At 47.1% G+C, this 14,880-nt stretch overlaps 1 protein-coding gene across 1 annotated transcript in view; it reads left to right on the top strand.

Moving 5' to 3' along the window:
* C8A (complement C8 alpha chain) overlaps nt 1–14,880 on the top strand; it is a 44,460-nt gene that overhangs the window by 16,080 nt on the left and 13,500 nt on the right. Inside the window, exons 5-6 of the mRNA XM_088447842.1 lie at nt 3,060–3,249; nt 13,132–13,332. Coding sequence (XP_088303968.1) covers nt 3,060–3,249; nt 13,132–13,332 — 391 coding nt within the window. The remainder of the gene's footprint in view (nt 1–3,059; nt 3,250–13,131; nt 13,333–14,880) is intronic.

Here is a 14,880-nt window from a genome sequence, read left to right as displayed (position 1 = left end):
TGTATATTGTCTATGCTGGTTGTCAGGATGGGTTGGGTATGAAATCCCGGCAGTCGGGATGCCTGCTGTCAAAATGCCAACAGCGGCCTCCTGATGCTGGGAATCCAGACAGGGGTCAGATAAGTATGCTAACCCTCCCCCCTTCTCCACCTATCCCTCCCTTCTTGCACCCTAATCCTAACCCTCCTCACCCCACACCCTAACTATCCTTACCCTCCTCCCTTGGGGCCTAAACCTTACCCTCCCCCCTTAGTGTCTAACCCTAACCCCCCCCCCCAGTGGTGCCTAACCCTAGCCCTCCCCCTCAGTGGTGCCTAACCCTAACCTCCCCTCCCAAAGCCTAACTCTGATGCAAGCGTCGGGATTCCGACGCCGAGATTTCAATAGGCGGCGTCCTGGCCTTCACTATTTTAACTACATCCCGTCAGAATAACTTCATTCTCGCAATAGATAATTTTTGGGTTGTTCTTGTCATCATACATAAGGAAGAGGTTTTCCTGCTCTGTTCACAGATATGAGCTGAATAAAAAGCATAAACTGCCCTGCCAGCAGCCTCAGTGTATGCTAGCACTGGCTCTTTTCATTTGTTCAAAGCAACCATATTTTAAGTATCTAATATGTAAAATCATGCACTATCACGGAAACCTGAAAAAAAAAAATCACGTTTTAGCCACTATGCAATGAGCAGTATGATCCAGCGTGAAATACACGGTTGTGGGGCTGATTTAGAGATAGACACAGTTAGCACGGCGGCTGCAACATCCGCAGGAGGCGCATTTTTAATTTAGACGCCTCCTGCGGATTTTGCAGCGGCTGTGCCACTGCGTCCATCTCTGATTCAAGCCCACAATCATCTATTTCATGCTGGACTTCTCTGATCCACTGCGTCCGAAGACGCAGCCATCGGATCACCTGCTTTGCGATTGCTTACTCAGGGTTTCCAGAATAATCACGCTGCCGTGGGGCCAGTGAAGCTGCTGTTACAGGCGCAGCCACTGGATTCGGCGCATCCAGAAAAAAGGGCCAACATGCTCCCGTTTTCTGGAACGGTCTGTATCATTGCCCCGTTGTTCTCTCCCAAACGCCAGCAGCGTGCGAATCTTTCTGCAGCATTTGGGTCACTACGAGTGCAGTGGGATTTTCATGCGCCTGCGATGTATATAAAGACATTGGAGAAGTGCGTAAATATCAGATTTATATACATCTCTGTATTAGGCCCTGCGACCGCTCTGGGACAGTTACCTGGAATGGAAGGACAGCTCTGCCCTTATGTAGTGCAAACTTATCAAGATGTAGAACTAAGGGCTTCATTCAGAGCCGCTCGTAAGCGGCCGCTCGTTCGTTCCGAGCGATGTTCGCACAACTTCAATACACAGAAAAGAAGGTTTTTAGGTGCTATGATCTGCGCCTCGGCTGCTCTAGTAGAACCCTTTTTATAGAGAGGGTATCCCAAATTACCTCTCAAGAGCAATTTCACAATACAAAGAAAAAAAGGGAATAATCACACCTGAGTGCCCCTAATACAAATAAAATAATGTGAAAATTACTTATCTTCAATCATATATTCTTCTGGAATCTTTTCCCAATAATTCAAACATATAAAGAAAGAGAAAAATGGAAAATCTAGTGCAGACGATTTCCACAGTACAATGATATAAAAACCTTTGATAGTAAAGATTTTTTTCAATATATTAATATATATGATGTACTAATCCATCAAAGCACGTATTATGAGTAATCAGACAATTTTTTAATACATATAAATAATACACAGCCCCAACTTATAAATTTGTGGGGTTAAAAATGACAAGAACCACAAAAACATAGACTTTCAGTGAAGTTGGCCTCATACCAGAATCAGGAAAAAAATGAGCCTGTAGTAAGCTTAAGGGATAGATGGAAAAAACCCGGGATCCACCTCAGCTGCCTTCCAGGAACGTCCTCCACATTGATCTGGATAGAATGCCAACTGCAGTCCCCCAATTCTCTGCCAACGCATTTCTACCTCACCAGAGGTCTTTTTCAAGCATCGCGACCATCACCTGGCCGCTCGAAAAAGCTGTGGGTGGCCACCCACAGCTTAGCGAGCGGCCAGGAGGCCGGATTAAAAAAAAAAAAATGCGGCCGCCCTCATTCAGAGCGAGCGCTCGCTTTTTGCGAGCGACTCTGAATGAGGTCCTTATTCCGCAGCAGTGTACATAGAATAGTAAATTTTTTGTTAGAAGCTGATTATCCTGTCAGTGGGTTTTTGCAGTGTGGCAGGAAATCGGAGCACTCGGAGGATGCCCAGGCAAACACGGCGGCAACATACAAACTCCGGGTTCTGTCCTATAGATAGACAGTAAAAAGGTCGACAATGTCTAGATAGACACCAATATTGTCCCAGTCGATAGGTTGACTGGGACAAAAGGTCGACTGGGACAAAAGGTCAACACACTAAATGTCGACATGTAAGAAGGTTGACAGTTACAAATGGTCGACACAAAAAATGGTCAATACAAAAAAAAGGGTTAGGTTTAGGGTTAGGCACTTACCGGAGGGTTAGGGTTTGGCACTAGAAGGGACAGTTAGGGTTAGGCACCAGGAGGGAGGGTTAGGGTTAGGCACCAGGAGGGAGGGTTAGGGTTAGGCACCAGGAGGGAGGGTTAGGGTTAGGCACCAAGGGGAGGGTTAAGGTTAGGGTACAGTTAGGGCTAAAAAATAAATAAATCATGTGTCAACCTTTTTTTTGTCGACAATTTTCATGTCAACCTTTTGCCCATATCAACTATTTGTACGTGACGACCTTCTTGCATGTCGACCTTTAGTGTGTTGACCTTTTGTCCCTGTCAACCTTTTTACTGTCTATCTGTTAATCCACACCTACAAACTCCGCCCAGACTGAGCCTTGGTCAGGATTTAAACTCAAGACCTCAGGGCTGTTAGGCACTAATGCTTATCACTATGCCAACCACGCTGCCACCATTTAGGTGTTTAATGTTGCATTCATATCCAATGTGCCTTATTCAGTAAGAAATTAAAATGATTTGAATTTGCTTTTACCCCTGCCCGTACTTTAGGTTCAATATCCTCACTCAGACGGAAGCACAAAATGTTTTGGATCACAAATATTTTGGAGGCCAGTGTGAATATATCTACAATGGTGAATGGAGGGATTTGAGATATGACCCAACGTGTGAGGAGATGTTTTATGGCGATGATGAAAAGTTCTTTAGGAAACCCTTCAATTTCCATATGTATCAGTTCCTGGTATGTAAAGTGCCATCTGCACGCCCTGTGCGTGTTGCCATGTGTGTGGTATGAAATGTATAATTCTATGGCGGATACACAAATTAACTTTTGGGGCCAAATGTAATAGGGTGTCTGTTTTGGTAAATTGCTAGTTTGGTTGCTAAACTCGCAATTTTTCACAACTCTCCAATGTAATAGGGTGTCTGTTCACTAAAACTCGCATTTTTCAGTTACTAAAACTCCCCATTCTCAAACTCGCATCCAGATGTTTTCACATTGAAAACAATCAACTCGTCCAATGTAATAGAGTGTCTGTTTCAGACTCGCAAAAAAAAGTTTACCAAAAGTCCCCAAATAATAGACCTGCTTCAGGCTAGCGAGTACATCCTGAGCAGGTCAGATTAACACAGAAACATGCACATATCCATGAGATATGTACATGTTTCTGTGTGTACTTATGTTAAATGTTTTTAATAAAAAAAAAATGATGTGCACCCCCTCCCCAAAAGCATAACCAGCCCCGGGCTTTATAAAGCCTGTTCTGGTTCTAAAAATACAGGGGCCAAAATGCGTAGGGGGCCCCTGTATATTAAGAACCAGCACAGGGTTTTGTTTTGTTGAGCTGGTCCTGGTTCTGGAAAATCAGGGGACAAAACGAGTAGGGGTCCCCTGAAAATTCCAGAACCAGCACCGAACTTTAGCGGGGGGATAATGCCACAGCCAGGGAAAACCTTTCACCGGATCCCTGGGGAGTTGGGTAACCCCCTAATAAAGGGGCACCCTCTCCAGGGCACCCCAGGCCTAGACTGATAGCCCAGGGCTATCCCCGGCACCCTATGCCCGTGGGTGCCGGGTTGATAGTGTTAGTGTAAAAATAAATTTTCCATATTGTCTTTAGTTGTAGAACCAAAAGTACCAGCAAGCCTCCCCTGCATGCTGGTATTTGGAGAACCACAAATACCAGCATGCGGGGCATTACGGGCCCGCTGGCACTTGTAGTTCCGCAACTAAAGAAATACGTAAATAAACAAACATACACCGTGAATGTAAAACTTTATTAAAACATACATGCACACTCACACTCACACATACTCACCTAGTATCCGAAGTAATCCATAGGGGTGTACCTGAAAAAAAAAATCCATACTCACCTCTCCTATGCGTAGATGGGCGAGCAAACGAAACATGCCCTCGCTATTTTGTAAAGACGCCCCTTGGCCGCTCGCATCATACGTCATCTCCGCTATTTATTAGATTAATCGAGTACATCGAAAGGCATATGAACTGCTCGCTATTCTTGTGGTAGCATTTTCCTACCGCAATCATGCGAGCAGTTCAGGTTAAAAGACGTGGTCGATGTCGCTGCTTTGTTAATTATGCACTCCCTTAAAACGCCCGTTTTGACCGTTTGGCACGCCTGCGTTCGGATCTCCACTCCCCGTTTTCAAGCACCTTCCCCTGTTACCACCCACAAACGCCTCATCCTGTCACTCAAATTAGCAGGCATTCGCTATTTTGCGAGCACACGATTTCCGACCGCACTGACTGGTTGGCGCATGCGCATTACAACCCATACGCATGCGCAGATGTGCGAACATCGCTCGGAGTGAACGAGCGGCCGCTTACGAGCGGCTCTGAATCAGGCCCTTGGTTTGCTATGAGTCATTATAAGTGGGTACTTGCACCTACCCTATACCCACAAAAGATGCCCCTCAAAACAGGCATGTTTCCACTTACTTTGGAAGGTGAAATCTAGGCCACTTCAATGTTAGAGGCTTGATGGCAATGTATTGTGTGTTCTGCCACATTGAAAATAGGAGAGGAGTATAGAAAACTCTCATAGACGGACTATAATTCCAAGAAATTATTCACTTGGGTGCAAATGTACCATCTATACAAAGTTTTTTTTTATTTCAAATAACAATATACTCCATTAAGGATAAGTTAAAGTACTTCACAATCTACATATCCACATGCTGTAGTTAGTTAACTACAACATGGTTTTTCCTGATGAAGTGAATAGTAGTTTAGTGAAACGCGTACAATTTACTGCTGTGATTGAAGTGTTGGGAGAGATCTACGTCAGTTGATCTACTAAAGATTTCACCATGTGGAAAAGTTCCTAGTTTATCCTGATAGAAGAGTATCCTTACTCCAAAAAAAAAACTTTGCATAGATGTGACATGTGCACCAAAAACAACAATTTGTTTACATCTCCGCTTACGGCAAACGCTGCAAAGCCCTCAGTTGCGCTCTGACTGAACTTGGTCTGAGTAAGAACGTCCCATTACCACCCAGTTCTGCCACTTCCGTCATAAATGTAAATGCCATAGAAAGGCGTACAACTCCACGTCGCCCGTACTTGTGCGCTGACAGATCCTGAGCGTGCACTGTGTGTAAGCGTAGAAAATACGCTCCACCAAAAGATGTACATTCCGCCCTGCATCTCTAAGATATTACTTAGCTTTTACAAGTGACAATAAACTCTTTTTAAATATTAAAGTTTTATATAATCTCTATGTGTTTATGTAACTACACAAGAGGCACAATGAGGGCCATTTGCTAACTTTGCTCCACTCTAAGGACCTCATTCAAACCCGCTCTCTAGATGCGTTTGCTCGCACGATATGTATGCAAATTCGGGAAGACAGGCGATTGCACGGCAAGGTATTAACACGCCCACTATGGGCCAAATGTAATAGGTGTCTGTTTTGGTAAATTGCGAGTTTGGTGCTAAACTCGCAATTTTTCACAACTCTCCAATGTAATAGGGTGTCTGTTCACTAAAACTCGCATTTTTCAGAGTTACTAAAACTCTCCACTCTCAAACTCGCATCCAGATGTTTTCACATTGAAAACTATCAACTCGTCCAATGTAATAGAGTGTCTGTTTCAGACTCGCAAAAAAAAGTTTACCAAAAGTCCCCAAATAATAGACATGCTTCAGGCTAGCTAGTACATCCTGAGCAGGTCAGATTAACACAGAAACATGCACATATCCATGAGATATGTACATGTTTCTGTGTGTACTTATGTTAAATGGTTTTAAATAAAAAAAAAATGATGTGCACCCCCTCCCCAAAAGCATAACCAGCCCCGGGCTTTATAAAGCCTGTTCTTGTTCTAATAATACAGGGGCCAAAATGGGTAGGAGGCCCCTGTATATTAAGAACCAGCACAGGGCTTTGTTGAGCTGGTCCTGGTTCTGGAAAATCAGGGGACAAAACAAGTAGGGGTCCCCTGAAAATTCCAGAACCAGCACCGAACTCTTTCTAGCAGGGGGATAATGCCACAGCCAGGGAAAACCTTTCACTGGTTTCCCCGGCCAAAGCATTATCCCTGACCGCTAGTCAGTCCAGGCCGGGGATCCCTGGGGAGTTGAGGACCCCCCAATAAAGGGGTCCCCCTCTCCAGGGCACCCCAGGCCTACACTGATAGACCGGGGCTATCCCCAGCACACTATGGCGGTGGGTGCCGGGTTGATAGTGTAAAGTGTAAAGTGTAAAATTAAATTTTCCATATTGTCTTTATTTGTAGAACCACAAGTACCAGCAAGCCTCCCCTGCATGCTGGTATTTGGAGAACCACAAATACCAGCATGCGGGGCATTACGGGCCCGCTGGCACTTGTAGTTCCACAACTAAAGAAATACGTAAATAAAAAAACATACACCGTGAAATTATAATTTTAATAAAACATACATGCACACTCACACTCACACATACTCACCTAGTATCCGAAGTAATCCATAGGGGTGTACCTGAAAAAAATCCATACTCACCTCTCCTATGCGTCGATCACGTCCTCTTCTCCAAGTAGGCAATCCAGGGGTTAAAAAAAAAAACGCAAAAAAACCGAACCATACGGACCGAGCAAAGGTATGTGTGTACACATACCTTTGCTCCGCGTAAATGACCGGGGCACACGTGTGCCCCGTCAGTGCAGGGGCCGCCAGCCAATCAGGGAGCATCTCCGTCGGAGCAGCTCCCTGATTAGCTGAATGCGGCCAGCCTCTGTCTCCCTTAGACGTCTATGGTGAGAAATCCCCATAGCCGTCTATGGTGAGAGCCGCTACATCGTAGCCGCAAGATTAATTGATGTTAATCTTGTGTTTACATCAATGATACAATGTCGCGACATTGTATCATTGATGTAACCACAAGATTAACATCAATTAATGTTGCTGCTACAACGTAGCGGTTCCCACAATAGACGTCTATGGGGATTTCTCACAATAGACGTCTATGGAACACACAGGCTGGCCGCATTCAGCTAATCAGGACTCGGTCCGTATGGTTCGGTTTTTTCGCGTTTTTTTCTTTTAACCCCTGGATTGCCTACTTGGAGAAGAGAACGTGATCGACGCATAGGAGAGGTGAGTATGGATTTTTTTCAGGTACACCCCTATGGATTACTTCGGATACTAGGTGAGTATGTGTGAGTGTGAGTGTGCATGTATGTTTTATTAAAATTATAATTTCACGGTGTATGTTTTTTTATTTACGTATTTCTTTAGTTGTGGAACTACAAGTGCCAGCGGGCCCGTAATGCCCCGCATGCTGGTATTTGTGGTTCTCCAAATACCAGCATGCAGGGGAGGCTTGCTGGTACTTGTGGTTCTACAAATAAAGACAATATGGAAAATTTAATTTTACACTTTACACTATCAACCCGGCACCCACCGCCCTAGGGTGCCGGGGATAGCCCCGGGCTATCAGTCTAGGCCTGGGGTGCCCTGGAGAGGGTGACCCCTTTATTGGGGGGGGTACCCAACTCCCCAGGGATCCCCGGCCTGGACTGACTAGCAGTCAGGGATAATGCTTTGGCCGGGGAAACCGGTGAAAGGTTTTCCCTGGCTGTGGCATTATCCCCCTGCTAGAAAGAGTTCGGTGCTGGTTCAGGAATTTTCAGGGGACCCCTACTCGTTTTGTCCCCTGATTTTCCAGAACCAGGACCAGCTCAACAAAGCCCTGTGCTGGTTCTTAATATACAGGGGCCCCCTACGCATTTTGGCCCCTGTATTTTTAGAACCAGAACAGGCTTTATAAAGCCCGGGCTGGTTATGCTTTTGGGGAGGGGGTGCACGTTTTGATTTTTTTAACACACACAGAAGCCATTACGGATCTCACTGATCTGTGATGGCTTCTCTAAAACTCGCACCTTTTAATGCTACTCGCATTAAAAGGTGTCAGTTTACATACTCCTAAAGTCGCCTGCACTCGCAAATGCAGTAGCCTCGAGCTGAAAAGTTCGCAGGCTATTGAATTTGCGAGTTTCAGTACAAACTCGCACTTTTTAAAAGTGCGAGAAAGTGCGAGTTTGTACTGTTACTAAAACAGACTACCTATTACATTTGGCCCCATGTCTTGTTGTGCGATCGCTTTGTGTGTGTAGACGCCCACCAGCCTGTCTAAAGACGCCCACTTGCGCACGTCATCTCCAGGAAGTGTATGCAACCATCGGTACATCAAGTACCATCGGAAGCGAACGCAGCGCTTGTGGTTAACTATACCCTGCCGCAAGCACTGCGAGCACTTCAGTGTAAAATTCAACCAGGTGACTTGTACTATGACGCTGCCTGTTAATTATGCACGCCTCTGAGACGGTGTTAAGATGCTCGGGCACGCCTGCGTTCGCACCTCCACTCCCCCGTGTCTAACGGCCTGCCCCTGTCACCACCCACAAACGGCTTCTCCTGTCACTCATTCAGCAGGGCTGTCAATGCGCGGCGAGCGAATGCTTCCCGATCGCTCGCACTTGTTCCAGCACGTGCACTGCGATGCATATGCATGCGTACAACGCAAACATCAACAGCCTGCGTGCGAACGCTTCAAAGCGAGCGGGTCTGAATCACTAAAACCGCAGCCGGCCGCCGTAGATGAGAGGAATAAGCCAGGAAAACTCCATCAGCCGATGGAGCTCCTGGCCTCTTCCCTTTCCCCCCAACGGCGGCGACACGCCTCCATTTTAGGAAACGGAGGCCATCACCACCCCCTCCCTGCCCACAAACGGCAACAAACTGTCGATCACAGGACCCATTCTGCACATGCGCAGTACGGGTCAGGCGCCTGCGCAAATTCCCGATCATCGGGAATTTATGTTCAGCACTGCACTAGCGTGAACTGCTGTATGAGGGCCTTAGTGCAGATTTACACCTTACGACATTGTTAGGAAATAAACCCTAACTATCCACCGCTAGCGTTCATTCTAGGCTGTTATCAGGGCGCCGCACCCTGCCTAATTTCAAAATGGACAGAATGCGTTTTGGCGGCACTCCGCTAAAACAACTTGCCGGATGCAGTGTCCCGCGTGTGGGAAAAATAGCGCTGCAGCAATGACCGGCGGTGAATAAAAGCAGGGTGCATGCGCCCGGCATTTATTCAGAGAAGGGAGATCCTGGGGGCAGCCCGAGAAGAGTAGTGGAAAGGGGCGTGTCTTAAAGGCACGCCCCCTTTTCTCGTGGTCATGCCCCCTTTTCGGTCCTTTGGTGTGCACAGGAGTGCCCCTAGACTGGATCCTGCTTGTTAATGTAAAGGGCAACATCATTCATATATAGTATTATGGGAATAACGGCACTCATGGTGAAATGATCATAACTATGGAGCAGGAATAGCCTGACTTCCCCAAGAAATAGCGCTTCTGCACAGCGGACGTGGGCCCGATTCAGCAAGGATCGCTGATGCGATCGCGGTAACGCAGTTCTGCTGAGAAATTACGCAAATGTCTGCGATCACAATGCCGCCACAGCACAATATAAGGACACCCACTTCCCTTTACACACATCTGTAATACCTCGCCAGCCTGCAAAAACATCGGTACCATCGAGTAACATCGGAGCCTCAAGCACAGGGTCTCATTCAGACCAGCTCGCGAGCGCTGTACGCTCGCAAGCGGGTCGATGGTGCCCAAGTGCGCATGCGCACGATGGAGGGAGCTCCGTCGTGCGCATGCGCGAGACCCGGCGAGCGATGGGGAAGCCGTCGCTCCGGGTCTCGCACCAAAGGGGGCGTGCTGTCGATGGTGATTGACAGCACGCCCCCTTTGGTGGGCGTGCCGGGGACGTGGCTGCCCAGATGGAGGCGTTCCCATGGGAACGCCTACCGTCTGGGTCCGGCCCCACTGACATCACTAGTGATATCAGTGGGAGTGATTTAGGCTCTGATAGAGCCAAAATCACTCCAGGGCTTGCGGCCACGAGACCCTACCGCAAGGGTCTCGTCGCAAGCCCGATCATCATGGACGCTCGCATAAGCTGTGGGTGGTAACCCACAGCAATGCGAGCGTCCAAGAGGCCGCACTAATAAAAAAAAAAATGCCCTGATTCAGAGCGGGCGTTGGTTCAGAGCGTCCGGCTCTGAATCAGGCCCACAGTTACACAAGGTCAGACCTTACCAAGAAATTGCTAACCTTCCTGCACGCACTGAGAGCTCAGACTGCGTAGGCCATCGCAGTGGCTAATTTATGCTCGCCCCTGTAACGGCGTTCAAATGCACTGACATGCCTGCGTTTCGCCGACCACCGCCCGTCACTCTCCCAAACTGTACTGTCTGTCAATCACTCTGCGATGGGACTGCGTAGTCACTGCGTTTCCCGATCGCAGTGAAGAGTTCGCACATGCGCACTGCGATGCATATGCATGCGCAGGACGCAACAGTCGTCCGTCTGCGTGTGTATTAGCACTTGCGATCCGTGCTGAATGAGGCCCAGTGATGGCACTACAGGTGGTGCGGTCCCAAAAGCATGCACGGATGAGGGAGACCTGGCAATGCTTTCCCCCAGGGCCGCTTTTGAGTACTGGCACATGTACTGGCGTGCCTAAAGGTCAAAACGGGCGTTTTAAGGGTGTGCATAATTAATAAAGCAGCGTCATCGGCCACGTCACTTGGTTGTTTTATAGTCAGAACTGCTCACATGATTGCGGTAGGAAAAACCAACCACAAGAATAGCGAGCAGTTCATACGCTGTTCGATGTACTCGATTAATCTAATAAATAGCGGACATGACGTATGATGCGAGCGGCCAGGGGGCGTTTTTTCCAAAATTACGACCGCAAGTTTTGATCGCTCGTTCAGACATAGAGGCGTGAACAGACCGCAAAGAGCGAACGGTTAATTTGAATAGCCACTCCCTTTTTCTGAACGAGCGAGCGCAAATAGCATCCGGCTCTGAATCAGGCCCTTAGCCCAGGAGGCTGAGAAAGCACCTTCGGACCCCTACTCCCTCTGCAATGGAAACTTGCCATACCATTCGCATAATACTTTCTTTTGGAATGTCCATATGCAGTTCCTCATTTTGTTCTGAACCTATACCTATTTGGTGGCAATCTAACCGCAATGGCACAAACAAAAGTCACGTTGCACCTCTAAAATGCATTTAGCGTTGTGAATCATCCATTATTCACCTCATAATTGAGGCCCAGATACATGGGAGTAGCCATGTTTATTTTGAACAACTTTACAAGAAATAGGACCGAATTCAATTAGCCGTGAAAAGTGCCATCTGGCGAAAAGCGGATTGAATTCGCCTCATTTGCCTGTTTTGACGTAATGCTTTCTCCATGTGCGTCCCCACTTTTCGCACTATTGAAAACAACACGCAAAAACGTGGATAGGCAAATGTTTTACAAAGCGAAACTAGCGAAAAGGACATTTTTTTGGGGGGAAATCTGTCTGTACCCAATAAAAAGCTTCAGTGACCCTGGGAATCAATATAAAGTAGTAGTAGGAGCCTTAATTAAAGTATTTAGTGAACTTATTTGTGGCAAAGGGCTGTTATATGCATATTTGCGGAAAAATTATAGAAAGCAATGTGTGTTTTTTTTTTTCGGAAAAATAAGTACGCAGGTTAAATTTGTGGTACCTGAAAATGGGTACTAGTATATTTTGAGGTCTCTAAAATGAAGATTTAAAAAATATCAAAAATACATCTACTGCAACCTTGTGCAAACCCCAAAACACCTGTCCCAACCATATAGCCCCCCCAAAAGTACCAGCAGCCCACTTTTTTAACATTTTTCAACACTTTTTTTTTATTTTCGCCCCAAAAATGACGTATTTTTTTTGGGGTGAATTAAGTTAATGTCTTAATTTTTTTGCCCTATTAGTCATTAGGGGGAGGTGTCCAAAGGGTTCTGAACCAAGTCCCCACATTTGTACCCCAAAATATGGATTTAGCACTTTTTTTCTGCTGCCTTTTGCTGGAGAAACTTTTTCGCCTGTCTTTGTCTATGGTGTTTTCGCCTAGGCAAAAAGTGCAAATTGGAGAAAACTTTTCTCCAAACGGCACTTTTCGCAGCTATTTGAATTTGGCCCATAGACTGACTGGTTCATTGATTGAATATAGGGAATAAGTACTAGATAGTTGCTTTTGAAAAAAAACTAGACGCTGTTGGGCACCTGGCCCTACAAAATTTTCGGATCCCCCAACAGTTCACTCACCCTCTTCACTGGCTCTGGTGTGGATGGGAGAGGCGAAGAATGAGTGAGATAAAGCAGATGTGAGCCATTGTGCAGTGCCCACCACAATCCCTACCAGGGGCGCTTCTAGAGAGGAGGGTCCCCGTGTGCAGTCTCCGACAGGGGCCCCCTCCTCTCTGTCTGAGCTGTGTGCGGCCAGCGCCGGAGTTATAGACACCGGGCACTAGAGTGTGCCCAGAGTTTATAGAGTATGCACAGGTCACCGGGAAAATGGCCGCGGCGGCCATTTTCCCTGTACTGCGCATGTGCAAACGACGGGAAAATGGCTGCGGCGGCCATTTTACAGTCATTTTTACAGCGCCGGACCCCCGGAGAGGTAAGTAATACTATGGGTGCTGGGTGTGCTTTGCGGGGCCCCCCTGGACCCATTATAGATACGCCCCTGATCCCTACGGCTAACTCGCTGTCCAATTCCTCCCCTCAGGCTCGTGCAGACACTGGGATGTCCTTTGAGGTGTATGAGGATTCCAAGTCTGTCCTCAATGCCATCGAAAGAGACAGTTCCTTTGGCTTTGCGAGGAGCTTTGAAATACGCCCGGCAAAGTCTCCAGTCGGGTTGAAAGCTGGTTTTGATTTTAAAAGAAAATCAAATTTCCTGAAGAATATCACATCTCATACAGAAAAGGTAAAATGCCCCTAACAAGTCCCTACTAGTACTTATTACTTTTATGTGGTGTTATTTATGTATTTTATACTTTTATATAACTGTGTACTGTATGACCTTATAGCATGCACTCCTCCGCCATCTTTCCCCGAGTCATTCATTTCTAGGCCTCTTGGCACCCTGGGGATCCTATAAACCTCCACCCCTGTTTACTGTTCCTCTAAGTTGCATATAAAAATGCTACACTATTAGAAAAACAGATTAGGGTGGGAAGTTGGGAAACCATAGTGAGTATTAACACTATATTATGGGGATGGGGATGGGATACTGGTGCTTTGGATCCCAGCGGTCAAAATCCCAACGTCAGCATCCTGACAGGTTTAGGATACCAACACCTGTAAGTCAGTATCCTAACCATCCCCCTGTCCCTACCCCTAACCCTCCCTCCCCGGTGCCTAAACCTAACCTCCCCCCTAGTGCCTAATGGTGGGTACACACTACACGATATGCTCCCTGAGCGATATCGTGTAGTGTGTCCCCGGCAGGCTGTGCTCAATGTCGTTCATAACATTGAGCACACCCGCTGAACAACATAATTAACGATATCGTTCAGCGCCGGGCTCTCTCCCCCATTCCCCAATATGCAGCAACCTGACGAGATCGTCAGGTTGGCCTGCATGTCAACCCGATGAACGATAATGACGAACGACACGCGGGAACGCGCGTCTTCGTTATCGTTCATCTTTTTGGGGTTAAAAATGGACGATAAAGTGGACGACTGAACGATAACGATATCGTTATCGTTCAGTCGTCCACTTTATCGCCCAGTGTGTATGCACCATAACACTAACTAACCCTCCCCCTAGTGCCTAACCATAACCCTCCCCCTAGTCCCGAACCCTCCCCCTAGTGCCTAACTCTCCCCCTAGTGCCTAACCCTAACCCTCCCCCTAGTCCCGAACCCTCCCCCTAGTGCCTAACCCTCCCCCTTGTGCCTCACCCTAATCCTCCCCCTTGTGCCTCACCCTAACCCTCCCCCTAGTGCCTAACCCTCCTTCTAGTGCCTAACCCTAACCCTCCTTCTAGTGCCTAACCCTAACCCTCCCCCTAGTGCCTAACCCTAACCCTCCCCCTAGTCCCGAACCTCCCCCTAGTGCCTAACCCTCCCCCTAGTGCCTAACCCTAACCCTCCCCCTAGTCCCGAACCCTCCCCCTAGTGCCTAACCCTAACCCTCCCCCTAGTCCCGAACCCTCCCCCTAGTCCCGAACCCTCCCCCTAGTCCCGAACCCTCCCCCTAGTGCCTAACCCTCCCCCTAGTGCCTAACCCTAACCCTCCCCCTAGTGCCTAACCCTCCCTCTAACTCTAATGTAAATTGCTCATACATGGTCACCAGTGCTTTGTATTCTTCACAATCCCAGCACAGTATATTATATATATATATATATATTTTTTTTTTTAAGTAAAAAAATGTAAATACTTTATTTTAATAAAAATATATTTATTTGTGTGGCAACTCTTGGGTAACTACCCCTTTAATCCAAGTCACTTACTATTTCTATATCCAGCA

The sequence above is a fragment of the Taudactylus pleione genome, unplaced genomic scaffold (genome assembly GCF_031769625.1).
Source record: "Taudactylus pleione unplaced genomic scaffold, aTauple2 ptg000442l, whole genome shotgun sequence".
In the NCBI taxonomy this organism is placed as follows: Eukaryota; Metazoa; Chordata; class Amphibia; order Anura; family Myobatrachidae; genus Taudactylus; species Taudactylus pleione.
This window is presented reverse-complemented; position numbering and strand designations above follow the sequence as displayed.